We start from the raw sequence: 27,329 nt of genomic DNA, 5'->3' as shown, positions 1-27,329 counted from the left end.
TATAAAGAGATTAAATTGTGTGACTTCTCAAGATTGTATGTCTAAAATATCATGGCTATTTAAAGTGTTTACACAGAAACTTGTTTTTATTTTTGGGGCATGTCTGTTTATTGTTAAAGACGAAGAAAAAACGTCATCAGGTTTGAGACCTTGATCTCGACAAAAATATTGAAAAACTTTTTAATTAAAACCAAGAACATTTGTGTTTTTTACAGAGACAAATATATTTATTTCGATAGTTTGAATTATGGGTGCAAATTATTATTTTGACACTCAACAAGCCATGGGTTACTGGACTGGTTGACTAACCCAGTCATATTTCTTGAAGCATGATACTGTTTTAATGTGGAGCCTGTGATGATATATGATATGTTTGCTCTGCTGCTTTGTGGAATGAGTGAAAGATCTTTTTCTAAAGATGGACATCCATCCAGCCTTTTATTTAAATGCTAGAACATCAGTGACATGCTCTCATACATTGAAGATTTTTTTTTCTCTAACTCCACCCCTGAAAGCACAACATGTACCTTCACGGCATGTTAAAGTCCTTTGCACCTCATTTTGCCATCAATTTTTCTCATCAACATCAACAAATCATTGAACTTCTAGCTTTAGATATGTTTTTTTCTCCTGCATCCTCATGTTTGGTTTGACTAAAAATAAATGAACATTTACTGGATGGATTAGCATCAATCCTTAGAAGCACTGGTTAACTTCCATCTTCAATGTTTGCCTAAAGGTTTGATTTCAGACAGCAGCAGCAGGAATCTCCAGCCAAATTTAACCTTTTTATTGATTCAAATTTCAGGATTTTATGTTCTTGTTTACCAGAGTTGGCTCTCACTGTAGAGCCTCCTGAAATCTGGTTGTAGTTTGGCCAAAATGTTGCTGGAATATAAAATAGGTTAGCTCTTTTTGAAGCCAGATCTAGTGAATATGAGCTGCAGATTTACCACAGGGGAAAAATTCCTCTGACATTGCTTTAGTCAGACAGAGATACACTAGAAATGGGTGTTCATGCTCACAGTGACTCCTCAGAGTCATAACTCAAGTATGTATCAGGCTCAGTCTGGTTGTATGTAAGTCTAGTTTGGTCTTTTCCTCATTGATCTAAATAAATTTGGTATTTGCAGCAGATTAACAGGTGATAGCAGATAAAGCAGAAGCCTTGAGGCTGAAATATGAAGATGCAAAATTGTAGATTCCTTAAATAGTCACTTGAAGCTAAGTAAGAATGTGGCAAATTTTACTCTTCAATATGTAGAGATATTAATCAAAAGACTAATACTTTATTATTTACATTTATGTACTTTTATATTAGTTGAGATTTTACTAGGGATGTTGCTAAACAAATCATTTCCCATTCGAATAAATGCAAATTATAATTCTGTTTAGCCAGCTGGTTTAAAGTCTAGGCTGTAACAGTTCACAAAGGTCTAGGCTCAGTTTGTATCTTGGTTTTGGGTTCATGGTTCTGTATGGGTTTGTTTCATCAGTTACTGTACGATACTGCCTGTAAGGGGAAAACAGGAGAAACAATATGCAACATTAAAAAAAATCCTGACTCATGAATGTCAGTGAGGGAATACAGACTGGCTCATGTAAACACAGGAAGGGAAGTTGGAACGGAGTCTGAGCAAAGTGCTTAAAAACACATTTGTGGTTGTTGTTCTCTACTTGTATCGGTTCGTGAATGGTCTTTAAAATGTATGAACATTGGTAAAATCTTTGACTTGGAGGCTTTTTAAAAACAGCGCAGAGATGAAGAGGTGAGGAAAGTGCAGCGAGACTCGCTGCTCTGCCTCGCTTGCGGCAGGAGCCTGGAGAAAACGTCCCTTCTCTGTGTGTTTTGATACGCCTGCTGCTTCATCTTCTTCGCTGGTGGTTTAATAGCAGTTAGCAAACACTTACCAGGATAACTGCTACCAAGATTAGTGGGTAAATACTGTCATATTTTTTTTCCATTTCTTTTATTTTTTAATGGTTTGGACGTATTCTTCGTGGGACTACGTGCACTGAGCCATGACCTTTCATATACAATAAAACATTACACCCCTACTAAAGTCACATAAATCCTACTTCACACTACAATTAAAAAAAAAAAGTCACACTACAAAGTTGTTTTACAGAATGTTGTTAACAACATCGTTAGCACTGCCCGCTTTTAATTCTTTTTGCAGGAAAAGGTCCTCCACTCTCCTGAGCTAAGTACATTCATGATGGGCCATTCAGAGTTACAAGACAAAAGGAGGCAGGAGACATGCTCTGCCCTAGTGCTAACCTCAGCTATAAACAATAGTGCTGCCATAGAGAATGGCAGAGCTTATCTGTGGCTGAAATTCATGCTGAAAGCTATCAGGAGATATGCATAAACATCTTCTTTACCAAGAGAAGCTTTCAGTGTGGCTCTTTGCTCTTGTTTCATAAAAAAATACGGTCTCTGTCTGATTAAAATGCCACTTTTCTACAACTAGATCCAAGCTAATGGCTTACCGGTTTACAGTACAAGTCAATCCCCTGTCACGATCCCAAACACACCTCAAGCAGGCTGGTAGAAGGCCCAGTTCTGATAAACCTGCTGCTATACTAAAGCTACAGTGCTTAACAAATTTATTAGACCACTTGTCATATTTGTCTCAGAGACCATCCAGCATCATGAAGTGCTTTAATGCGGACTCTCTCATTTTCAGTGAGCTCTCCACGTTTTACCATTTTGAACAGGAATGAGGGATTTCAAACTGACTTCACCCAAATTTGAGCCGGCTCACTGGGCTTCTCTGAGAAGTCAGAAATGCATCAAGCATGACATTCAACCACTGAAACTCATTTTTCTGTTCAGGAATGCATGTAAATAACTTTAATTTGACATATTCATCAAGAAATATTAATGTGCTTTACTATTTTTTCAGTTCTTTTGTAAATCAGTACATTTGAAAATTCATGGACAACAATAATAATTATATTTTAGCATTAAAATATCGTTTATGTTAAAGAGCTCCTACATATTGGTGTATTAACCATTGCAGAAACATAAAAAATGCTTTTGGTAGTTGCCAATGCTGTTAATTTAGGGCAGCTGTGGCATAAACCTTACTTTGGTTAGGGTTAGGGTGGTCTAATAAATTTGTTAAGCACTGTACATCCAAGCTAATTGCTCCACCAGCAGCCATTGCAGGCTCATTCTTCAATCCCAAGTAGCTATCGCAAACTCATGCTGAAGCAGGTCGGCAGAAGAGTGAACATGTTTTCTGTCATGGAAGCTTTGACCGTTGTTTTTTGCTCTTTATTTGATAAAGAAATGTGGCCCGGTTCAGTTAAAACTGCTGCTGTACTATAGTGATGGCAGCCATTGCCAGTTGGTGCTTTTCAAGATGGATTTGCCTGACGACTGACAGGGCGACCCATCTGCTTTGCAAGGTGAAGTTGTGCTAATTATCAGGCAACTCTAAATTCGGGCTTTAAAGCAGTGTTTTGAATACACTGTTCCTCGCCTGACTGATGTGTTGATTTGTGAAATAATGAGATTTTAAGAATACCCACACTGAAATATGTGATGATACTTTTCTAAGTATCCACGCTAAAATTTATGCTGAGCTTTTACTAAATCCGTTTTGAGACAGAAACCAGTGAGCCATGTTAGCCGTCTGTGTGTTTTTTTGTTTTGTTTTGTTTTTTGCAGTCTTTGCCTGTACGTCACAGTACAATGCACCATTAGCCACCAGTGACCAGTGCAGCTAACGGTACTGAAACATGAACCCAGGTGTGGTGCTGTGAGATGTTAAGGCTCTTTCTGGCTCTAAATCGGCTTTAAAGTCAACATATGTGTGTCCCAACTTTTTTAAAGATATGGAGCTGATAAAGTTAGCTACATATGCTTGTGTACGTTATCTATAGCCAATTCTTTATTTGTTCTCTCATGCCTTGATAGTAGAAGGCAGAGGCATAATTGCATTATCCATTTTAATCTCTGAATAGCTCTAATAGTCAGGATTATTGTTTTTGAAAATGCTGGCCTGACAGAGGGCACCTAAAGTCACACCCAGAAATCATGCAAGGTATCATGGGGGCTAGGAATGAGGTGGGACAGCCTAAGCAGTATACCTGCTACACATGCAAGCATTGTTCTCAAAAACATGTTAGCATTTAGCGCCAAGAATTTATGTTTCTAGGTGCAGCGATGCAACGCTAACAGCATGGTTGCAAACTCTCTGTTTGGTTGATATTAAATTTGCCAAATTACTAAATTAACACATTGTTGTAAATCAGCAGTTTTTTCTATTACAGGACAGCTGTTAATCATCCATCCATCCATCCATTCACTCATCCATCCATCCATTCATTCATTCACTTACCCAGCCAATTTTTCATTCATTCATTCATTGGCTGTTCAGGCTGTGAGTCAGTGTGTTCATCAGTCACTTGGTCAGGCTGAAACGATGACATCATCCATCCACACGCTCAGAGATGCAGCAGAGGAGACGAGGGGAGGGGAGGGGGGGTGTTGCCTCGGTGATATCACTGCCATCGCAGGATTGGCTGGGGGCAACGCTGATGTCACACATCTCCAAGCTGCTCTCCTGAGCTTTGAACCGAGGCTGGTGCTCAGAGAGGGAGAGAGACGAGGAGAAAGTTGCGTCGTTTTAAATCTTCGACACTGAAGGCGGCTGCAGATTTGGATAAATGAGAGAGAGAGAGAGGAGTTTCTTCAGGCTGCGAGTTTCTCTGTGGATGAGTCTGAGCGGGGATGAAAGTGTGAAAGAGCCGAATTCAGGTGCAGAGAGAGCAAAAACAGACCACATCCTGCTGCTCTCTGTTATCCGTGCATCTTTAAAATGAAGTGACAGCCGAAAAAAAGAGAGAAAAATTCCAGATCTGTAAGGAGCATGTAGGCCGGACCCGTTTCTCTCCGGATGACGTCAGTTTTTTCGAGGCAGAATCGGAGCCTTCAGCTGTAGGCAAGGACATCATGAGATCCGAAAAGGGAGGTCTGGTTTCACCTCTGAAGTGTCACTGAGGTGCGTGAAGGTTTAGAGGCAGACATGGAGCGAGAGGAGGGAGGCCGGGCCGAGGCCGAGCCACTGAGAGGACGAGACAAGATCCTGTGCTACATTAACATGCAGAGTCCAGGTAGGAGCTCAGGAATCTCACCTGCTGGGACTCTGCAGGGGGTCTGTAGTATCGATTTGATGCACTTTGCAAAACCGTGTTTTGATAACTACTGATTTTCAAACAATCGCTTGTTTGGGCTCCTCTTTTTTATATAAGCTGGCTTCTTTTAAAACATACATTGTAATACCTGAGCGTTTTTGCGCTGAGTGCTTCAGCAGAAATGTGCAAAGGGTCTGCACTGGCTGCAATCTATTTTGGGGAATGCGACAGGTAGAATCAAGCCAATAAAAGTGGTTTCTTTTGTCACCTTTACACTCTAATTGTTATTCAAAGTATCTGGCAACATTACATAAAGCATCCCTACAGTGATGGACATTTTTCTTTAAGAGAAAAAGGCTCTCTTTGGTACAGTAATGCAAAAAGGTTAACCTACTGATGCAGATTTAGGAGAGTATAGTTGTCTTATCCTATTTGTCCGATTCAGTTCATTTTAATGACGTTTATCAAAGTGATGCACATAAATAAAAACAACATGCATTCGATTTTAGAAAACACCATGAGTATAATACATGTAAAATAAAAAAAACTAAACAACATAGATGGAATTAAGAAATCTAAATAAAAAGTGAAAGCCACTATGAGGGAAATAAAAACATTTTAAAAGCTGGTAAGGTCAGAAACATTCTGATTTCAGGAGGTAGCTCATTCCAAAATCTCAGTGCCTCTGCGGAGACTGTTGCATGCATTTTTTAGTTGAGTTCCTCATTACCTCACAGTTTCACAAGTCAGATGAATTCTTGATTTTATAGTTGAAACAGGATGTGTCTTGTTACGGTGGCTCTCATGACAGAGCTTTGCTGCCTGCTTGTGATGGACGATGATTGTTCTCTGCCATCAGTAGCGAGTTTAATTGCCAAAGCTCAACCCCATAAAAGCAGAACTTAAACCCCCAACCCATAATATTCTGGCTCCACTAGGCTTTTCCAGGTTGAATAGAGACCAGGCTCTCCTCCCAGCCCCATTTACCTCCATGGCTTAATTCTTGTTTTGAATATAGTAAAAGGCTCTCCATGTTTACCAAACCGTTAACAAATTTGTTTTCAACTATGAATTTCACATAGTGAGGGCAAAAAAACTGTTAAAGGGGCCCTCCTGGTCTGTGCTGCAAGCCGTCTCAAAAATGCCTGGTGAGTAGTTTGCATTGCACACCAGGGAGACCACTTTTAACAGATTTTCTCCCTCAGTATGTGAAATTCATCCGTGAAACCAAAACATTGATTTACTGTTAAAGGGATGTTTCCTGATTTTTGAAGTTGGGTGGTATGAGGTACTTGCCTAGAGTAGTGGTGTTAGCCTCCAGTGATTTCTGAGAAAGTTGCTCCTTTGGTTATTACGAGCTTAGAGAGATATGGAGTATAGTGGCTGTAGATGGGAACATTTTATCTACGTAGTTTGAGTTTTACGTAAAAATGGGCAAAGAATATATGTTGGCTCACCTGTACGTTGTGTAAAAAAAAAACATAGCATGCACTTATTTTCTTCCCCAAAAAACCCTCTGTGTCAGGTACTAGTTTACGATGCAGCTTTTGCCATTTTGTCTCCTTCCGCCGCGCACTGATATCCTCTGATCAGCTGTGTGGGTCTGCGGACTTCTACAGGAATAATAACACTACACCAAGCTACAACAACCGAAAGCTGCTTTGTAAACTAGTGCCTGACAGAGAGAGGTTTTTTTGGGGAGAAATGAAGTGCTTTGTACGTTTTTGACACAGCGTACAGGCAAGCCAACATATTTTCTTCGCCAATTTTTACACAAAACTCATTAAACTACGCAGATAAAAGGTTCCCATCTACAGCCACTGTGCTGCGGATCTCTCTGAGCTCGTAATAGCCACAGGATCAACCGTCTCAGAAATCACTGGAGGCGAATGCCACTACTATAGCCAGGTACCTCATACCACCCAACTTCAAAAATCACGAAATACCACTTTAAGTAGGGATGAGCTTGAAACCTGGATATGTAAAGACCCTGGTTTTTGCCCATGAATACCACAATCAAGTTGTGGGTTCACTGATATAACGCCATTTACTCTTTCGCTGGTGGAAAACTATAAATCAGTTCTCACAGAGGGAACAGAAGCTCATGCACATCATCATTGCACATAAGTTAAAACCAGTGTTGAACCTTCAGCTGACAATTTGGTGAAGAAAAATTACTCCAGCTGTGCTGCAGTCATATCACTGGCTTCAACCGTTACAGGACAGTTATTCTCCTCATCAGCTCTTATCAACACATGAAGTTCTCCCTAACTTTGTAAGAAGTCCCTTTAGTTTTATAATAATCCACTGATGAAATCTGTTTTGAAATCATCAAAATTAAAGTTAATTTATTTACTTTGAATGTGTTGATGGTCAGTTAGCAAAAATGGCGATTAGTCAAATGTGAGTAAAGACAAAGAACCTGAATAATGATAGTTGTGAAGATAAAAGCGTCTGTTTTTTAGCAGTGTAAACGAGACCTAACAGAAAGAATTGTGACTTTTTTGATTTTATATCTCAAGCTCTGTGCCCTTTATTCCACTTCTGTTAAACATGTGTTGCCATTTAGTCGTTCCAATAAACAACAGAAAACTATTGGTATTGATAAGATCTGTGATTGATACCCTTATCCCAGTTGATAACAGTATCAATAACATTAAAAATTGATGATTTCCATCCCATTTAGTAAATGTCTTGTATAATGGCATTTTTGCTAAGTTGAGTCCTCGACTCAAAACGAGCCTGTAGCATTGGACAGAGCTGGGCAGCGTATCTTTACTCACCATCTTCTGTTATTGTTTTGGCTGAGAGACTCTTGGCTGCAGAAGTAACGCACTGTGCATTTGGAGATCTCGATGGAGGTAGAGTGTATGAGTGTAGTTGAGCATTTTGGGCTAACTGTAAGGTATTTCTACCTGATGTGGTGCACATTTCCTTGTTCAATGCAAGCTTCTTGAGCTACTGTTTTGTTTCTGGATGATGTATTCTCTTGAACGTAATCAATAAAAAATAATTCCCCCTCTGGCTTTAGTTCCATTTGATGAATGTCGGCTGTAATTTGAATGGTTGACTCAGATGTACAGCAGTCAGGATCTTAATTTAGTCTTCATGATGTCATTTGGTTAAAAAAAAAAAAAAAAAAAAAAACATTTATAGTGACATTTAAAATTTCTCTCTCTGTTGCAGCGTTGCCTCCTAAACCCGTCAAACCTCCGACTCCAGCTCCTTCCTGCAGCTTTAACAACAGCATCTCCCTGCAGGACGCCGAGTGGTACTGGGGAGACATCTCAAGGTAACACATCAACAAAAGCTAATGTAAGACCAAAATATTTGCTTTTCATGAGCATTTTGTAGGCGTGTAACATTTCCTATTTTCATCCTGAACTGTCATGATGCAGACGTCACGGTTTGGTGCATAGACGCACCACAAATATGAGTAAGTGGAGAAAAAAAGGCAGAATTAAGCAGTGCTGATTTTGGTAACTGTTTGCTAACTTCTTAAAAAAATCAAAGAAAAAGACAGAACAGAACATTCAAAGACGCGTTATTTGGTACTTTAATGGAGGCTCTGTTGGATCCAATATAATTATTACAGTGATATGGTGCTCAGATTTATAATGTGTTTTTATCTGTTTGTGCAGAGAGGAGGTGAACGAGAAGCTGAGAGACACTGCTGATGGTACATTCCTGGTCCGAGACGCCTCCACGAAAATGCACGGAGATTACACCCTGACTCTGAGGTAAATCACCAGTTGGATTAAACTGCAGAAACCTCATAAACCCATATTTTATTCACAGTAGAACATAAACAACATAACAGATGTTAAAGCTGAGATATTTTACCATGCCATGAAAAATACTAGCTCACTTTAAATTTGATAGCAGCAGCACATCAGAGTAAAGTAGGGACAGGGCACAAAAAAACTGGAAACTAATGAAAAGGAGCTGGAGGAGCATTTTGCAACTTATTAGGTTAATTTGGAGATTCTCTTAGGAGTAAGGATAGACAGAGACTCACCAATCTGTGAAAAACTGCATCTAAAAACTCAACTTCACAGTATTACATTGAGGAAAAGAATTCTTAAGACTTTGAATATCCCACCATCTGCACTCCATAATATCATCAAAAGAGTCATAGAGTTTGGAGAAATCTCTGTGTGAAGGGACAAGGCTGAAGGTCAGTATTAGATGCTGGTGATCTTGGGGCCCTCAGGGACCACTGCATTAAAAAAGGCATTATTCTGTACTGGAAATCATTGAATGGGCTCAGGAACACTTCCAGAAATCATTGTCTTTCAACACAGTTGGCTGTGCCATCCACAAAATAGTTAAAACCGTCCAGCCTGTTATTCTGGCACAGTTCAAAAGCCTGCATCTTTGATGGTATGGGCTTGCATTAGTGCCTGTAGTATTTTACAGCAGGGGTTCTCAGACTTTTTGGGGCTAGGGACCCCTTACAGGGCAGAAAATATTCCAAGGACCCCTTCATAACACTCACGCTGATTAAACATATGGTAACTGTTGGGGCGTGACGAGACACTTACCTCATGAGACGAGACAAGATTTTACACTTTTTTCAATTTTGGAAAAAAAATACGTGGGTGGTTAACATGTCCTTTATACAACTGAAAGGCATAATTGCAACACATTCAGGTCTATTCAAAAATGTTTGAATTAAGTACTAAATAGGCTATTAATGCTCCCAAAGAGTATGTTTTGTCTTACTTTGACTCAAACTGTACATTTTAATGCTCTTCAAATCAAACTTTTCATTTTAACAGTCAACAAAATCTTTAATTTACTACACTGTGTTCTCATCGCTACAATTACAATAACTATTTTTTAATATTATGCTTAATTATATATAATAAAAGCATTTAGATTATTTTAAAAGTATTTTAAGCACTGTTTACAACAGACTGAAATATAGAGAGCTGCATCAGTAAAATCAAACTATTTTTCATCCTCTTTAAGGACATCCATATTTTAAACACTCAAAATAAATCTTTAAGTCAATAACACGTAATTTAAAGAAATAGATTATTGTATCGTTTTGTGGTCTTTTTTCTCATATGAGCTTTAACAGAGTTGGACATGACGCACAGATGAGCGCGTGTGTTACTGTGTGTGCATTGGTGAGTGAGTGTGTGTCTCTGTCTGCTGTCATACAACAAACAGGGCGCGTTTAACTGAAGCTCTAACTTCGCTTTTTGGAGCTAACAGTGGACTATGGCACTCAAACAGAGTTTGTTTTGCTAAGTTTACCGCTGCAGTATGCAGACCCGTTGCGCTACAGGCGTTATGCTTCTGACTGCTGATAGCACAGCCAACAGCTGATGGATGTGTGACTGACAGACAGTGAGATGAGAAGGAGACATGATAAAGCCGCGACTTAAAGTTACAAAGTCACAAATAGCGGCACTACGAGCGAGTCTGCGCGCATACACAAACTAAATAAACGCTATATTCTCCTCATGGAGACTGCACAGGCTTTCACCAGCAGCATTTCATCAATTCACACCGCTATGATGATGCATAGGTGGATCATGTGCGGCCCAAGTAGCGCACGCGAGGGGGGTGGTTGGAGCGGTCATCTTAATGGATACCGGACAAGCTCCGTTTACTCATTTGCTCTCTCACCAACAGTTTTATAGTGTCCAGGGCACACATTTTGGTCTTCTGTCACTGTTCTCAGTAAAACCAAACTCCAGATAGCTGTCATCATATTTTCTCAGTTTTGCTGGTTTGGGCCAAGCATCACTTGATGAAGTGGATGTGCTTAAATATTCATCCATTGTTGCTAGCTGGACCTGTACACCAAATGCGTCCCGAGCAAAGTGACTGATGTGTGGCGAGTTATAGATTTACGTGATATCTCACAATCATATCTGAGTTTTTTTTTATTTTAAAGCTGACTTAGGTTGGAGTCATTGGTTTAGTTTGTTTGTTTTATGGTGCGGTGGTCCCTGTATGTATTTTTTTATTTTGAATGACATGGCAATACATTAATAATTTATTTTAGATTTTTTTGCGGACCCCCAGTTTGAGAACCACTGTTTTAGAGCAACATGGAAAACTGTTCTGTGGCCATATGAATCAAAGTTTGAAATTCTCTCCTGAAACCATGTGTCCTGTGGACTAGAGAGGAGAGGGAGCATCCAGCTTGGTCTCCTGGCTCTGTTCTAAAGCCTGCTTCTCTGATGGTATGGGGTTCAACTGGCCTCCTCACTTCCCAGACGTTTACAGACTGTTGTTAAAAGAAGAGGGGATGCTTTACAATGGAGAGCATGGCCCTGTCCCTACTTTTTTGAGATATGTTGCTGCCATTAAAACTCAAAATATTCCCATGAAATGATAAAATGTCTCAGTTTCAACATCCGCTGTTGTTTATGTTCTATTGTGAATAAAATATGGGTTATGAGATATGAAAGTCATTGCTTTATGTCTTTATTTACACTTTACACTGCACCTCAGATTTTTTGGAATTGGGGCTGTTGTATGGAAAATTGTGAGGAAAAGAAATAATAGTGTATGGATGTATTGAGACAATGAATAGTTTATCCACTGAGTCTGTAGACTCTTCCAGTCATCTGTGCGGCCTCTTGCATGTTTTCATGTGAATCTGCTTCAGTTTAATGGACTTCGTTCTCTGATCCCTTACAGGAAAGGAGGTAACAACAAACTGATAAAGATTTTTCACCGGGAGGGGAAGTATGGCTTCTCTGACCCTCTGACCTTCAGCTCAGTGGTTGAGCTCATCAACCATTACCGCCACGAGTCGCTCGCTCAGTACAACCCCAAACTGGACGTCAAGCTGCTGTACCCGGTCTCCAAACACCAGCAGGTCCGTAGGCGGGATTTCTCACCACAGTGCAAAGACTATTAGGACATCGGATTAGTTGTTTATGATGTTTTTGCTGTTGCCTCTCAGGACCAGGTGGTGAAGGAGGACAGTATCGAAGCTGTGGGGAAGAAGCTCCACGAATATCACCTTCAGTACCAGGAGAAGAATCGAGAGTATGACCGACTGTACGAGGAGTACACCAGGACCTCACAGGTACACTGTGATAAGCACAGTCTTACATTAAATCGTTCATCATCACCTCAGCTGTCGAGGCAACACTGCAGCTGTGAGGGGCTGCCACTGTCTCTTCCTTGTTGCTTTATTACTTAAAGTGGAGCAGCAGTAGCTGAGGTGTGATTCAGGACACTTCTTTAAAAAGAAATTACCATAAAAAACATGCAAAAATACATTTAAATTACCGAAAAGACCATTTAAGTTGTAAATGAAATATGTGACATTAAAGATTTAAATTTTCATCCAAAAGGCAACTGGACGTGGTCAGGGTTCATGAAGACATTTTGAGAGTCAGAAACATTTACTTCATCCCGCTGGATTAAGCTTTGAATTACTTTGACTAAGAATCTTCACATATTTAAGTATGTATAATCCAGTGTCTATTACAGCTAAGTATCAGGTCAGGTCAGATATGGGAGCATTCTGGCTGAGCACTTGGCCACATCAACCTTGGTCCCGTACCGCTCTGGCCTCCTGATGGTCATCCCCCAGGCCTATGCCCCATCTCTCCATGTTTCCTCTCAGCTGACCCCTGCATGACCCGTTTTCTGGACCAGCCCACCAGGTCCTGGGCACCAAGGAGCAGTAGGCTGGATTTGGCTGAGGGAAGTGCGTAACAGTGCAGCTTAACCCATATCAAGGGGCTCACCCTTCCCATCCCCGTACTCAAAAAACGCACCGAAGAGAAGTCGTCATAAAGGAGTTCAGCCAGCGCCTCTGGCCTGAAGCAAGTTATGATGGCTGTAAAACTGATAAAGATCTGAATAATCAGACTTTAACAGTCATAAATGTACAGGAAAAACTAAAAGATTTACGTTTAAAAAGTTGTAAATTTACAAGAACCAAAACTTAACATTTCTGAGATTTTGACATCAAAATTAGCCAATTGCATGGAAGAGAATCACACCAGATGAAGCTTTTTCCTTGAAAAAGTATTGCAGTTGAGAGCCTCATCAAATTATAATCTAGACTTAGACTATCCAGTAAAATTTAATTGTGATGTTAGCCCAGAAAAAATCCATCCATCTGTCTTCTTCCACTCATCTGAAGCCAGATCGCAGTGGCAGCAGGCTAAGCAAATCAACCCAGACGTTTCTCCCCCCAGCAATGTTTTCCAACTCCTCCTGGGGGATACTAAGGCGTTCCTAGACCAGACAGGGTACATATATAATCCCTCCAGCACCTTCTGGGTTTTCCCTGAGGCTCCCAGCTGAACATGCCTGAAAGACCTCCAAAGGGAGGCACCTTGGGGGCATTATGATGAGATGCCTGAACCACATCAGCTGGCTCCTACAGGTTTTAAAGGGCAGTGTCTCTACTCCTAGTCCCCTCTGGATCTCTGAACTCGTCCGATCTCTAAGGCTGAGCCCCGCCTCCCTCCAGAGAAGCTCATGTTGGCTGTTTGCATTCACAGTCTCATTCTTCTGGTCTTTACCCAGAGATTATGACCGTAGGTGAGAGTGAGGAGATAGATCGACCAGAAAATCAAAAGCCTTGCCTTCTGGCTCAGCACCTTCTTCACCTGACCGGCCCAACGCCTGCAATACTGCTGATTCTGCACCAGTCCGTCTGTCAGTCTCACGCTCCAATTTACCCTCAGAAAAATCACATTATCATTCTGATCTGATTTTAAAAAAGGCTTTTCTTTAAACCACTGTTTTCAGTCTGGTTTCAAGTACATTTTGACCTTTTAACTTTATAAACTTTTACATACATTTATAACATTTTGAACTTTAAAAAAATCTGATTTTAGTTTCCTACAGATATAAGACTTTATAATCTCAAAAGTTTTGTCTTTTTTCAAAACTTAACTGGTCCTCTCTATTTCTCGTATTTTAGGGTGGCCCAAGCACACCATTGTAGGTTTCTAAGATGCACTTTTAATATAAAATGTTCTTTAGTCTATAAAGATGACAGGTGCACCGGCATTAACACTGAGACATTCTCCTCTTTTCTCTCTTCCTCCTCTTCATCCTTCAGGAGATCCAGATGAAGAGGACGGCCATCGAGGCGTTTAACGAGACCATAAAGATCTTCGAGGAGCAGTGTCAGACCCAGGAGCGGTTCAGCAAAGAGTACATCGAGAAGTTTCGTCGAGAGGGCAACGACAAGGAGATCCAGAGGTAGGCTGTTGCCACGGCAACTATGGTGGAGACACACTCACACACAGATATGAAGGGGCCTCAGTTGCCATGGTACCAGAGTCTGCAGGAAAAACCCACCTGATGGTAAATTTAGGTTTGGTGTTCAGGCTGGTGCACTGATGTCATCCTGAATAGCAGGGGTCATTTTCACTGATATTTAATCAACTTCTAACAAAAATTGTCTTTTAAGAGCAACTTTTAAAAATGTATCTGTTAATTCTTAGAATTTGTGTTTGTTTTTGAAGACTTTAATCACCAAATTCTGCCTGTAATTTGGGTCAGGACTTTCAAACCATAAAAGCCCTCACTTTTATTTGTTTTCATATATGAAATAAGCCTGTCTCCCTTTGCTTATTGAGAGTTGTGCTGTTGCTGAATGTTTATTTTAAAAGTCCTCAGCGTTTGGTTTATCATCAGGGTTGGGTATCTTGTAAATTTTTATGACACTGGTGTGAAATCAATACTTTAAAACCATAAACACCCAAAGCAGTGTTCTGATTCGGCTCCTTGATTTGGTCATCACACCTGGGCTTTTCAAGGAGACTAGAAGACTCTCAGCAGATGTTTAACTCCAACGGCTCTGTGTTTAAAGAAACACTGAATAGTGTTATTTTATTTTGAAAGGATCATGGAGAACTACGACAAGCTGAAGTCTCGGATCAGCGAGATCGTAGACAGTAAGAGACACCTGGAGGTGGACCTGAAGAAACAAGCGGCCGACTACAGAGAGATTGACAAGAAGATGAACAGCATCAAACCAGACCTGATCCAGCTCCGCAAGACCAGGGACCAGTACCTCATGTAAGGAACCAGGAACAAAAACACAATCAGGCCGTCTGATGCTGACACACCACACTGATGTTTGTGTTTGATGTTTCAGGTGGTTGACGCAGAAAGGAGTCCGTCAGAGGAAGCTGAACGAGTGGCTCGGCCTGAAGAACGAAACCACAGAGGAGTAAGTGTGTTTCTAAATGTGTCTAGAGACTCCTGGCTTTGCTGCCCCCCTGTGGTAGCGAGAAGAACTACACTCTTACATTTCAGATGCATTTCCACCAGGTGCTCCAGTTTGATTAAGTATGGTTTGGTTTGGTGATCCCAAAAACAGTGTGTGTTTCCACTGAAAGCCGTACCCTCTATCGGCGGTCTATTTTAGGCTCTGCTGCATGTACATTAAATCAGGTCCACATGAATGTCTGAAACATCATCATTATCATCATTTATTTTATTTAAATCCTCGGAAACATTAAGGGACAACCCTCTTTTTCAGTGGTGCTGAGGTTTAGAACAGAGCAGATACAGAAAACACACAAAAACAGATAAGGCCTGGAAATTATGAATAAGAACTGGTTAAAATCATTTATGGATGAAAATATTTAAATGCTAAAAATAAAGACAGGACTAGCTTAACATTAAAAGCAAAAACGGCTCAAAACAAAATACTTAAAGAAAAGACGATTAAAATTGATAGGGTCTGAAATTAAAACCTGGTTAACCCTCTGAGACTGACATTGTTATATACAACTAGAAGAGACACATGTTTTTCAAAGTTGAATAGCTTGTACCATAAATGGTAGCAACTTGCTTGTTTTTTCCTCTGAAAGCCCATTCTTTTGTCTTTCCAATGACGCTGCACGCCTCTGTAGCTCTTAGAGAACGTTGTCTAGTGAGCTCGAGTCTAAAGATTAACTCCACACTATTAAATCCGTCATTAGATGTCTTTTTTTATCCATTTATTATCCATTTCTTAATAGTTCCTGCAGTTAGCCAGTTAGCCTGCTGCCATATTGCCTGTTTGTATCCCAGAATACATTGCAACTGGGCTGTGACAACCAATGGCAGGCTGTTCTATTGCACATCATGCTTTGCTGAACAGAACAGACATTGAAACTGAAGCAGAGAGCCTGAATGATTTATAATAGAGAAAGGGACACAGAGAGGCTTTGACGGGTCCCTCAGAATCCCTGCACTTTAAACAATGAGTCAAATTTCCCAAAACACAAGGGCTTTTTTTGTAAAAATATTAGTATTTTTAAGTGTTTTTGACACAGAATGACTATTTTTTAATTCTTTAGTCCCAAAGAGATGGGAAAGCAAATTTGTGCAAAAGAACTCATAGCCATTAATGTTTACTGTGTTAAATACATAAAAGTCTTTGAGTTTTCATTTCCAATTTTTTTTTCTTTTGTCTTAATAGTCCTCTAAACTTTTTTTTCTTTTTGTTTCCTTTTTTTTTTTTTTTTTTTTTTTAAAATTTAAGTGGCATTACTGCAGCTCCTTCAATATTTTTATAGCCCAGGTTGTCCTGTAGACAAAAGACTTAAGACAAAAGGTCTAGACGAGACACAATGGTTAAAAAATAGCCGAGGGCTCAGGATTAATTTTGGGAACCTTTAGGGGTAAGCCATGGGAACAAGTTTGGTGGTTTCCTTTGTTATTGGAGAGATTGAGATTGAGGACAGTATTTAAAAGGGATTTATAAATAAATGTTGATATGTGGTTGACTTATGACCATATATAAATGTCCACGGTCCAGGAAACAGCATGGATCTCTGTCAGGTCCACAACTCCCTAATTTAAGTAGATATTTGTCTGTTTTTTAGCCATTTTCACGAATTCATCATAGAGCAAAAAGCTGTGTATTGGAGCCTGGCTGAGCAGCCATGTTGCCACTGAAAGTGACATCTTTGTGTGTAGCTCCACCCTTTAGGGACAGACAGGTAAGCTTGGCACCCCTACAGAGGGTGCCAAATGAGTAGGGCGGTACAGGTCAGTAATTTGGGGACCTTTCCAATGTTTGATAATGGAAACACATACCATTCCATACCAGACTGAACCGGACCATTCTGTGGAAATTACCTATTTGAAAAGAAAACACAGCTTTAAACGTCTGTGTGGCGATTTTATAAAAGGAGGGAAAACAGTTTTTTAGTTTATATTGCCATAATAGTTACTGAAAGACTCATGAGACAAACTATTTTCTCCAATAACTAAAATTTGTCAGGCTAAAATAAAAAAGGGCTTTGGCCACCAGGGGGCGTCATCAGCCTCTAACATGAATGTTTTCTAAGGCCCTGATAGTTACTGGAAGTTTTTAGATGCTTATGTGTGTTTAGGCTGAGATATTAATTTAAAATTAGATTAAACTGAAATCTGACTTACTGCCGTTTAAAATCATAGAAGGTGCAATAATATTTAACCTGAAATGTGTCAAAATACCAGTTCATTATTATTATACTGCAACAGAGATGTAATGCTCTGCAAATCAACAGAACAGTTAAAAACAACATAAAAATAATGATTCCTTCAACGCAGTAATTCTGAATTTGCGATATCAGTCAGAATAATTTGAATCAGATATTTTTCACAGTCATTCAGTCCTTTTGTGTTTTATCCTCTGCTGATGTCCTCTGTGTCATCCTCAGTGAGTACAGCATGGTGGAGGATGAGGAGGACCTTCCTCATCACGACGAGCGTCTGTGGCGTCTGGGGAACATTAAAAGGGACCAGGCGGAGGCTATGCTCCGCGGGAAGAGGGATGGGACGTTCCTGGTCCGAGACAGCAGCAAGCCGGGCTGCTACGCTGCCTGCTCTGTGGTGTAAGAGTCGCCTGTTTGTCTTCATTATGGCCTGTTTTGTAGGGCAAATTTTCTTTTTTAAATATTTAAGTCTAAATTGTGCAGAAAGCTACAAGAAAATTTGGTCTTGCATCAGTAGATTTTAAAAGCTGCTTCCTGGAGTGATTGCAAAATTTAAGTTCTTTTTTACATTTTTTTTTGGCTGTTTTTAAATAACTTAAATAACCTTTCTCCTCTCCTTCTCTCTCAGGGTCGATGGCGAGGTGAAACACTGCGTCATCAACAAGACCAGCACCGGTTTTGGTTTTGCCGAGCCCTACAACCTTTACAGCTCTCTGAAGGAGCTGGTGCTGCACTACCAGCACACCTCGCTGGTCCAACACAACGACTCACTCAACGTCACACTGGCCTATCCCGTCCACAGCCAGCAGAGACGGTGACTCCAGCGCTGCCTCCTGTTTCAGCGTGGACCAGATCTCGTTTACACACTCGACCCCCCAGAGAAAAACACGACTCACCGTCACCGACTCTCTTTACTGATCACGTGAGCTGCTCAGGTGCTGCAGATCAAAAACACAAACCATCACGCTGAAAACAAAGCTTTATGTTGTGTTAGATGTTTCTCATATCACAGAGGAGTTGACGCCATATTTCACTGTGGAGGGCACGGCGTGGAGCTTTACCTTGCTCTGAGGAGACAAACTTTAAAGATGGCTGAGATTAAAGCCTAGTATTTAAAGACTGACATGTTCTACTCACAGCAGAGATGAGGAGACACTTCAGGACAGGATCACATGGGAAATCCTCTTTTTTTTCCTAAAAGATTTGAGCATTTCTATGACAGAAGAAGCTGACTCAGCTTATAAAGCACCTTTAATCCTTGAAAAGCATGCAGCCTTCACAAAGCAAATAAAAGAAAGTAAAAGCCACAGTTTAAAAAAGTAAAGAAAATGCAATAAGGATTAAATTAGCAACAATGAAAAATACAGTAAATAACTATAAGTTCACTTTAGGCTAATCTTAAATAAGACACATAGGGTGTAGTTATAGAAAAACAAATACTAAAAACAAGGAGAGCTAAAAGAAAGCAGCCTATTAGAATATGTTTAAATTGACCTGGGGCTCTACACTACCTCCTCTCCAGCCCTGGGCTCATCTGGCCCTGTGATAAATCCTTAGCGCCCTACATGCCTAAAACTTTAGCACATGACTGTATACAGACACTAAAGGCCGGCTCAGACTAAACGAATTAAGCCAGATTTATGCCCGACTGCAACGTCGCTGCTCATCATCAAAACTCAGGCCCGATTTAGAGAGTTAGAAATCAACAGTCTTGTAGGGTGACATAATTGACGACGTGTCCAAGGCACCCCGCGACCGCGATTCAACAAGACTAGCATGTCAGAATTTTTCTCACATCGTCGTCTAGTTTGACACTCTGACCTGGCGTTAACTATGTGAATCCTGACATCTACCATCAGGAGTGTTTGCTCCTTATCTTTGCATCATCATTTACAGGATTTACCACTTTTTATCCCTTTTTTATTTCCTAAAACGATGTGAATTTTATTTTATTGACGTTATCACATGCATACCTTAAGTTCAATCTGAAGGAGAGACAGTCCATATTGTCCTCCTCTTGATACATCCATACTTATCCATAATCTAATCCATGATTGTGTCTTTATTTATTTTTCTTTTTTTGAGCTAAAGTCGACTACAATCACACAGACCGCTTCTGTAGTAGAGTGATCGACACTCTTTGACCTGCCCCTGGACAACCTCTAAACTCACACTCAGTCACAGAGACAGTGGTGACGGCAGCATACGGTGAGCAGTCAGGATCACTCTTGTAGTGTGGCCAGGCTGTCGGCCAAGACGTGACAAGATTTTGGTCGCATAGTCTGACATGGTGCCATCGTGAACGACACAAAAAATTGTGTAGTCTGAGCCGGCCTTTAGGCAGTTACACCCACAAGACTGCCTTCTTATGTGGAATTTAAGAAAGAAAGAATGTGCAGCATGTCATTAACTGTTGTTGTAATGCTGCACCTTTATGCTTTCCACTGTAAATGTTGAAAATGTTATCAAGTATGAAAGCAATGAACAGTGACTTCAGAGTGTAATTCATGAATTATCAGAGGCCCCACGCTGCTGCTGGATCAAATTTAAAAAATCATGGAAACCAAAATGGGATAACCTGATCTTATATTTATTATTTTTAGGTAAAAACTGCAGGACTGAGAGCTTTATTTGATCAGATTTATTTATTCAAAGTTCATAAATAGACTGACTGATAAATATTTCCCATGTGATCATGACCGGACCGTGACTCCGTCCTGAGAGTGCTTGTGGTTTCTGTTCTCTGTGGAGGAGCGATACTCCGAGCTGTTAAACGTCTCCTCATTTCGTCTCGTGGAGCTCAGGCGTCACCAAACCGAGGTTGTCTGATGAAAAAAATGACTGATTCTTCCTTTAGCATGCTTCAACTCTGGACTTACGATGATGTCAAAGGAAAAAAGTTGGACAATCCAGAGAGACTTTTCTTGTGAGCACTGTGAGCGACTTTGAACGAGGTTTAAAATGAGGGCGACTCGACTGACCCGCATTTTCACATCAGGAGAAAAATCATCCAAAGACTGGACATTCCCCCTCACCATGGCTCAGATAAACCTTATCAGCAGTGTTTCCTGGTCCAGTATCTTCAGGTTTGTTTGCTTTGCTGCCTCAGAGTGTTGTTAAAGTTTGCAGAACTGATGGACGATTCTTCGGTTTCATTTCAGTCAAAGTCTGACGGCACAAAGATTCACTCGTGCTGCATCGAACAGTCACACAGAATTTAGGACAAAGAAGAAACTGTGGAATTATTTTGGACTTACTCAAAGAACTCGTCTGATTTTTATGGATGAACTACAGCTCAACTAAACATTCACTCACTGATGTAAAAATACAAAATCAGAATCTTTTTTTTTCCTCTTTGTGGATTATTCCCTTTTTCTTCTTTTTGTGCTTTAAGACAATTGAAACCAGGTACAGGAGTTTTAACAAACTGCATCTGGACTTCCTGGTGATTTCTATTACTTTGGATTTGATGTTTCTCTCACAGTTTGGATCCGTTTGTCCTCAATTTTCAAGCTCCTTATTTCCTCTCATATCTTTGGTTAAACGGCTGCTGGACTCAAAGAGGGAGGAACAACTCAGAACATTCGAATAATTTAACTATAAGTCTGACAGATGTTTAACAGATAACACAAATCTGTATTATTAGACCACAAGAAGTGACGTAAAGTGAATTGTTCAGGAATTCTGCAAAATAAAACATTCACTGAAATGATCATGTGACCAAAAACAGACTTTCTTTCTTCCATGGCTTTTACTTTGTGATGTCTATGAAGTATCTTCCTATTTTTAGTCATGTTTCATGATTATTTTTGCACTCAGCGATTTTGCAACTCTTCCAGATCCTGTGTACTGCTCCACTAGCTTTGCAGACGTTCTCACATTTGTTCTAAAAATGGTCACAGCTTCCTGAAAAGTATTTCCCCCTTCCCGATTTATTGTTCTTTGCATTTTTGTCACACTCATTTCAGATCATGTGAATATCATCAGGCAAAGATAACCTGAGTAAACACATGGTGCAGTTTTTAAATGATGTCATTTATTAAGGAAAAAAGCATCCAAACCTACCTGACCCTGTATGAAAAAGTCAGTACCACCTAACCCTGATAACTGGCTGTGCAGTTGCAAACAAACATTTCTGACATCTGGCAATGAGTCTTTCATACCTTTGTGTGAAATTTTGGCCCACTATTCTTTGGAGAATTTTGTTCTGCCATTTTGGAGGGTTTTCTAGTATGACTGGCCTGTTTAAAGTCACACCACAGCATCGCAATTATTTTAGTCCATTCAGAGGTGGACTTGCTGGTGTGTTTGGGATTTTTGTCCTGCTCCATAACCCAAGTGTGCTTGAGCTTGTGATCCTAAACTTGACTGGACATTCTACTCCAGGGTTTTCTGGTATAAAGCAGAATGCATGGTTCCATCAATTATGCCAAGTGGTCCAGGTCCTGAAAGCAAAGCAGCCCAAGACCATCACACTGCCGCCACCATGTTTGGCTGCTGGTCTGATGTTCTTTTGATGAAATTTTGTGCTAGTTTTACTCCAGATGGAACGGGACACACACCTTCCAGAAAGTTCAACTTTTGTCTGGTCAGTCCTCAGGATATTTTCCCAGAAGTCTTGGGGATCATCAAGATGTTTTTAGTCAAATGTGAGATGAGCTTTTGTGTTCTTTTTTGTCAGCAGTGGTTTTGGCCTTGGAAATCTCCCATGATGCCATTTTTGCCCAGTTTCTTTCTCATTGTTGAGTCATGAACTCTGACCTTAACTGAGTCAGTGAGGCCTGCAGGTCTCTAGATGTTGTTCTGGGGTTTTTTGGGACCTCCTGGATGAGTTGTCCATGCGCTCTTGGAGCCATTTTGGTAGGCCGGCCACTCCTGGGAAGGTTTACTACTGTTCACAGTTTTCCCCAGTTGTTGATAATGGCTCTCACTGTGGTTGGCTAATATATGTCTTTGTAACCCTTTCCAGACTGATAGATTACGGTGACTTTGTTTCTGTTGTGACTTTGATGTGTTGTTGATCTTTTATGCCACTTCACTTTGTCAGACCGGTTCTATTTAAGGGATTTCTGGATTCATCAGGTCAGGAAGTAACCAGGCCTGGGCCAGTTTTACAAAAATGTGGTTAATCACAGTTAATTCATGATTCAACTGGGGAGGGCAGTGACCTTTTCACATAGGTCCAGGTAGGTTTGGATGGCTTTTTCTCTTAATAAATGAAGTCATTTAAAAATGTTATTTTAGAAAACAATCAAGGGTGACCCAAAAAAAAAAAAAAGGGAATAGAGAAAATACTTTTTACAGGACTGTATCAGTGAGACTCAATGCTAACAGCCGATCTAAAACCCTGGTGACAGCATTTTATAATTAAAGACAAAAAAAGAGACTTAGATATGAAGGTAAAGAAACATTTTTGATCTTTATTTTTTCAAATTGAATATTTTTCAGATATCTACTGAAATTTTAATCTGTGACAACATGGATGGTGAATGTGAGATTTATTCAATAGTGTTTACACCCAAATCCAAGACCTTTATATCAGTGCCTATTGAAAATATGAAGCATTATCAAAATAACACAGCTGAAACTGTCTGTTTAGTGATTAAAACCTTTACAAACTATTCACTACAACAATAACTGCTATCTTTACCCTCTGTGGACTGTTAGATGAAGCTTGAGCACATAAAAAACTGAGTTAATATCATCAGAGCTGCTGGACTAAGAGAATCAAGGCTGTCTATGTAAATGTGATCAGATACTCTGGGTATGCATGCGAGTCGTTGAACACGATGAACATGGTTGGAGCATTTGGGTTATCGGTGACGCTGTCGTACAGATCTGAGGCTTTGCCACTCTTAGCTGGCGGCGTGAGCATGCCCCGTGCTCCCCCGGTGTAGTCTCCCACCAGGACTCGCGCCAGGTACATGCGCTTGTGCCCCTTAGAATCAGGGGCGGCGTAGCCTTGAGCCGAGTAGTGCGGATCCACAGCGAAGTAGGTGCCATTTCCGTACACAGCAGCTACAAGAAAAAAGAGAGACAGTGAGGCTTTGTTCACCCTGTAGACAGCCCAGCAGAGTTTGAAACAAGCGTGCATGGTACGGGAAAAATCTGCAAAATGTGATGCATCAAACGTTCCAGAGTGATATCAGTAGTTAATATGAGCTAGAACTCAATTTCTACAGCCCATCAGCTGTTCTTAAGCTCAGTTCATTTTATTTCCTGTTATTTATTTGATAAAGTTAATTTTCGATATTTTTTTAAATCCACAACCTCTTAATATTAGATTACAAAACACAAATCAAGAAAGGATTTATAAAACATAAGCGTTGACTTGAAAATTCTGTTCATTTTTGTACTCAATACTCGGTCAGGGCTTTTGCATACTTTTACATTTATACATGGAGCCGATCAGTCCGTGGCACTGCAGGGGTGTTCTGAAGGTTTCATTGATGACAGCCTTTAGGTCATCTGGATTGTTGAGTCTGGTGTTTCTCATCTTCCAGAGATCCTCTGTGGGATTCAGACCAGTTGGCTGGCCAATAAAAACCAGTAATACCAGGGTCAGTAAACCAGATTCTGGTAGTTCTGGCTTCACTGTGGGTAGGTGTGAAGGAAATCAGTATCTTCTCAAAGCTTCTCAGCAGATGGAAGCATAAGGGTCTCTAAAATCTGTTAGACAGCTGACAGGGTTGATTCTGGACCAGTGGACCAATAGCAGCAGATGACATGGACCCCAAATCATCACTGAAACTGAGACTGGAAAACACTGGACTTCAAGACCTGAAGGATTCTGGGCTTCTCTAGTCATCCTCCAGACTCTGGGATCTTGATTTACAAGTGAAATTCAAAATTAACTTTCATCTGAAAACAGGACTTTGGTCCACTGAGCAAAGTCCAGTCTTTTTTTCCTTTGTCCTGATGAGAAGCTGATGATATCTATGGTTCAAGATTTGATTAACAGAAAGAACACAACACTTGTAGTCCATTTCCTGGACCCGTCTGTGTGGTGGATCTTGATCCTCTGACTCCAGCCTCAGTCCAGTCCTTGAGAGCTCCACAGCCTGAGACCAGCCTGACCTTTCAGCAGTGACCTTCTGTGGCTTACCCTCCTTATGGAGGGTGTCAGTGATTGTCATCTGGACAACAGTCTAGTCAGCAGTCTTCCCGATGATTGTGGTTTCATGTACTGAACAAGACGGGAAAACGAAGGCTCAGGAAACCTCTGCAAATTGGACTTATTTTTACAATATTCTAACATTTTGAGATAGTGGATTTTTGTGAGCTGTAATCACTGAGAATAAAACAAAAAACTCTTGAAATTATTTCACAGTATATGATGTGAATCTAGAATATCTGGAAATGTAACTTCCTGAGGTAAATCACAGGGAAAATGAACTTTTAAATGATACAATGTATGATTTTCAGTGTTTATACCATGTTTTCCAGCGTGGCTGCGGTTGAAGCCGTGTTCATTGATCAGATCGATGGAGCTGGCTCCAGTGCCGTGAAAAAGTTGCTTCTCATTGTTTTTGTGATTGTTCTTCTTCTCCAGTTGTTTCTTTTTTATTTGGTAGCCCTGCCACAGTGTTGGATTTTGGACTCTTTCAATCTGCAGCACAGTTAAAATACAGCATGTTAGAAATGGCAAAAATTGGATTAAAATGGCCAAAAAAGGGCATCAATAGTGGTAAAAGGGAGTTTAAAAAAGTGGCTGGAATGGAAATTTGGTGAAATTGGATGAAAAATTGATATAAACTGGCAAAAAAGAGAAAGAAAAAAATAGGCAGAAATTGGTTAAACTAGCGAAAATGGGCATATCAAATGGTGAAATGAGGTTAAAATGGGAAAATGGGCAGAAAAAGTGATAAAAAGGGGTTAATAGTAGCAATAATAGGTCAAAAGAGGCAACATTAAGCTTAAGTTGCAAGAATTGGTTTAGAAATGGCAAAAAGGCAGAAAAAGGGTGTTTTCAACACCCCCCCTTCACACACAAACCCCCACACACCACACACACACAAAAAACTCCTGATCCAACACCTCTAAACACGATATTCTACCTGACCAATGTACCACTGTAGCATGTCATTGTCTTGTCCTGATGTTTTGTGTTTCTTGTTCACTATCCTGTGTCACTACTTTGTTGTAATGTTTTTGCATAGATTAAAAAAAAAAAAAAAAAAAAAAAAAAAAAAAAAGGCAGAAAAAGAAGTGGTGAAAAGAGTTTAAAACCGACAGAAATAGGTGCTAAAATGGTGGGAAAAAAACGTGAAAAAGGGGTTACAATTTGACAGAACTGTTTAAAAGTGGCAATAGTGTAATTCAAAAAACATTTTTAGTTTTTTTAGGGCATCTGGAGACCCCCTCTCAGTGTCGTGCAACCCCCAAGGGGGTCCTGACCCCAAGATTGAGAGCCACTGCTTTAGACAATCAGAGTGAACATACGCTGATGATGTTTGCATTGAGGCCGGTCCTGGTCACTTCTGTCTCCACGTCCTTATATTCTTTTGTTCCTGCGGTCAGAGGAAACAGCTTGAGGAGGTCTCCTTTCATGTCCTCCCAGTGCGACGGCAGAGGGGCACTGTCAGCTATGAAAAAACAGTGGGAAACACTGAGTTAGAGTCTTAAGATTAGCTGTATGACAATACAGACTAAATCACATCATAATAGAAAGCTGGCTCAATGACTTTCCTTTGAGTTTGAAAACATCATAATTTTGGTTTTATCAGGATCAATTCTAACTTAAAGAGCATCCTGTAAAATATTAGAGGCTTCTTATAAGCGACAGAAGGTCTGATGCTGTAGGAGCATACAACCAAGTTCAGAATTACCAAAATATTCCTTTAAAATATAACACAGGTTAGCCCTTACCTTTCAGGTCTTTTCTTAACAGCTCCAAGAATTTATGTCCTTTCACCGCCGTGGCTTTCTTCATCCTCACATCAGCCAGGTACATTTCATTGTTGATCTTGATCTTCACATCTTCCTTTTTCTGGAGGGCCTCCTCCAGTTGGAGGTTGGTGAGGGCGTCGAAGGGCACCATCGTCCCATCACGACGCTGAAACTGCCACTCCACGAGTGAACTAACCAGCATGGCTTTACTCTTCCGGTTCTCCTGCCTCTCCACCCGTTGTATGATGACTCTGTTAGGCAGAAATGGGGCAGAATAACCCAACGTTTAGAAAACTGGACTGAGACTTTGTGACATATTTTCTCTTTCTAACTCTATTATGAAGCTGCTGACCTGACTGCTGACTCAGCAGTCAACACGTCCCTGGTCAGACCCTCCAGGTGGATTGTGGGCTCCTCATCCTCCTGTCCTTGGTCCAGACGGATGCTGACTGTCAGATTCTTCTGCAGGTCCTTCAGCTCGTCAATGTCCTCCTGTGACAGCTGACTGATGTACTGGTCTTTGATGGTTTTCTCCCCCTGTTCCTTCAAAATAAGGTCCTTAATCCTTTCCTTAGCCTGACTCAAAGCCTGTAGAGGAGGAGGAGTTTGGTTACTACATGGTAATGATTTTCTGAGGTTGGCATAAAGTCATGCTGAGATGTTTCTACTCCTTGACTGGAGTCCCCCTGTACATTACTGTAAATTAAACTGACTGGACGTGATTTGGGAAGGCACACACCTCTCTATAGAAGGGCTCACAGCTGACAATATCAGAGCAAAAACCAAGCCATGAGGTCAGAGGAACTGCAGAGCTGCAGAGCTCAGAGACAGGATTGATTCGACTCAGAAATCTGGGGAAGGCTACAAAAACTT

At 40.5% G+C, this 27,329-nt stretch overlaps 2 protein-coding genes across 2 annotated transcripts in view; one reads left to right on the top strand and one right to left on the bottom strand.

Annotated features, from left to right (window-relative positions):
* LOC121509697 (phosphatidylinositol 3-kinase regulatory subunit alpha-like) overlaps positions 1–21,282 on the top strand; it is a 35,938-nt gene extending 14,656 nt beyond the window's left edge. The window contains exons 9-17 of the mRNA XM_041787286.1: positions 8,335–8,440; positions 8,790–8,888; positions 11,812–11,992; positions 12,080–12,205; positions 14,207–14,349; positions 14,995–15,171; positions 15,251–15,325; positions 17,793–17,966; positions 18,196–21,282. Of these exons, the coding sequence (XP_041643220.1) occupies positions 8,335–8,440; positions 8,790–8,888; positions 11,812–11,992; positions 12,080–12,205; positions 14,207–14,349; positions 14,995–15,171; positions 15,251–15,325; positions 17,793–17,966; positions 18,196–18,385 (1,271 nt within the window). The 3' untranslated portion in view covers positions 18,386–21,282. The remainder of the gene's footprint in view (positions 1–8,334; positions 8,441–8,789; positions 8,889–11,811; positions 11,993–12,079; positions 12,206–14,206; positions 14,350–14,994; positions 15,172–15,250; positions 15,326–17,792; positions 17,967–18,195) is intronic.
* A 1,681-nt stretch (positions 21,283–22,963) lies between these two features.
* LOC121509852 (protein mono-ADP-ribosyltransferase PARP14-like) overlaps positions 22,964–27,329 on the bottom strand; it is a 30,520-nt gene continuing 26,154 nt past the window's right edge. Inside the window, exons 19-23 of the mRNA XM_041787580.1 lie at positions 26,809–27,044; positions 26,436–26,707; positions 26,010–26,152; positions 25,002–25,176; positions 22,964–23,585 (exon numbers count right to left, since the gene is read on the bottom strand). Coding sequence (XP_041643514.1) covers positions 23,305–23,585; positions 25,002–25,176; positions 26,010–26,152; positions 26,436–26,707; positions 26,809–27,044 — 1,107 coding nt within the window. The 3' untranslated portion in view covers positions 22,964–23,304. The remainder of the gene's footprint in view (positions 23,586–25,001; positions 25,177–26,009; positions 26,153–26,435; positions 26,708–26,808; positions 27,045–27,329) is intronic.

Source organism: Cheilinus undulatus, linkage group 5, assembly GCF_018320785.1.
Source record: "Cheilinus undulatus linkage group 5, ASM1832078v1, whole genome shotgun sequence".
NCBI lineage: Eukaryota > Metazoa > Chordata > Actinopteri > Labriformes > Labridae > Cheilinus > Cheilinus undulatus.
Note: the sequence above shows the minus strand (reverse complement) of the source record. Positions and strands in the feature narration are given on the sequence as shown.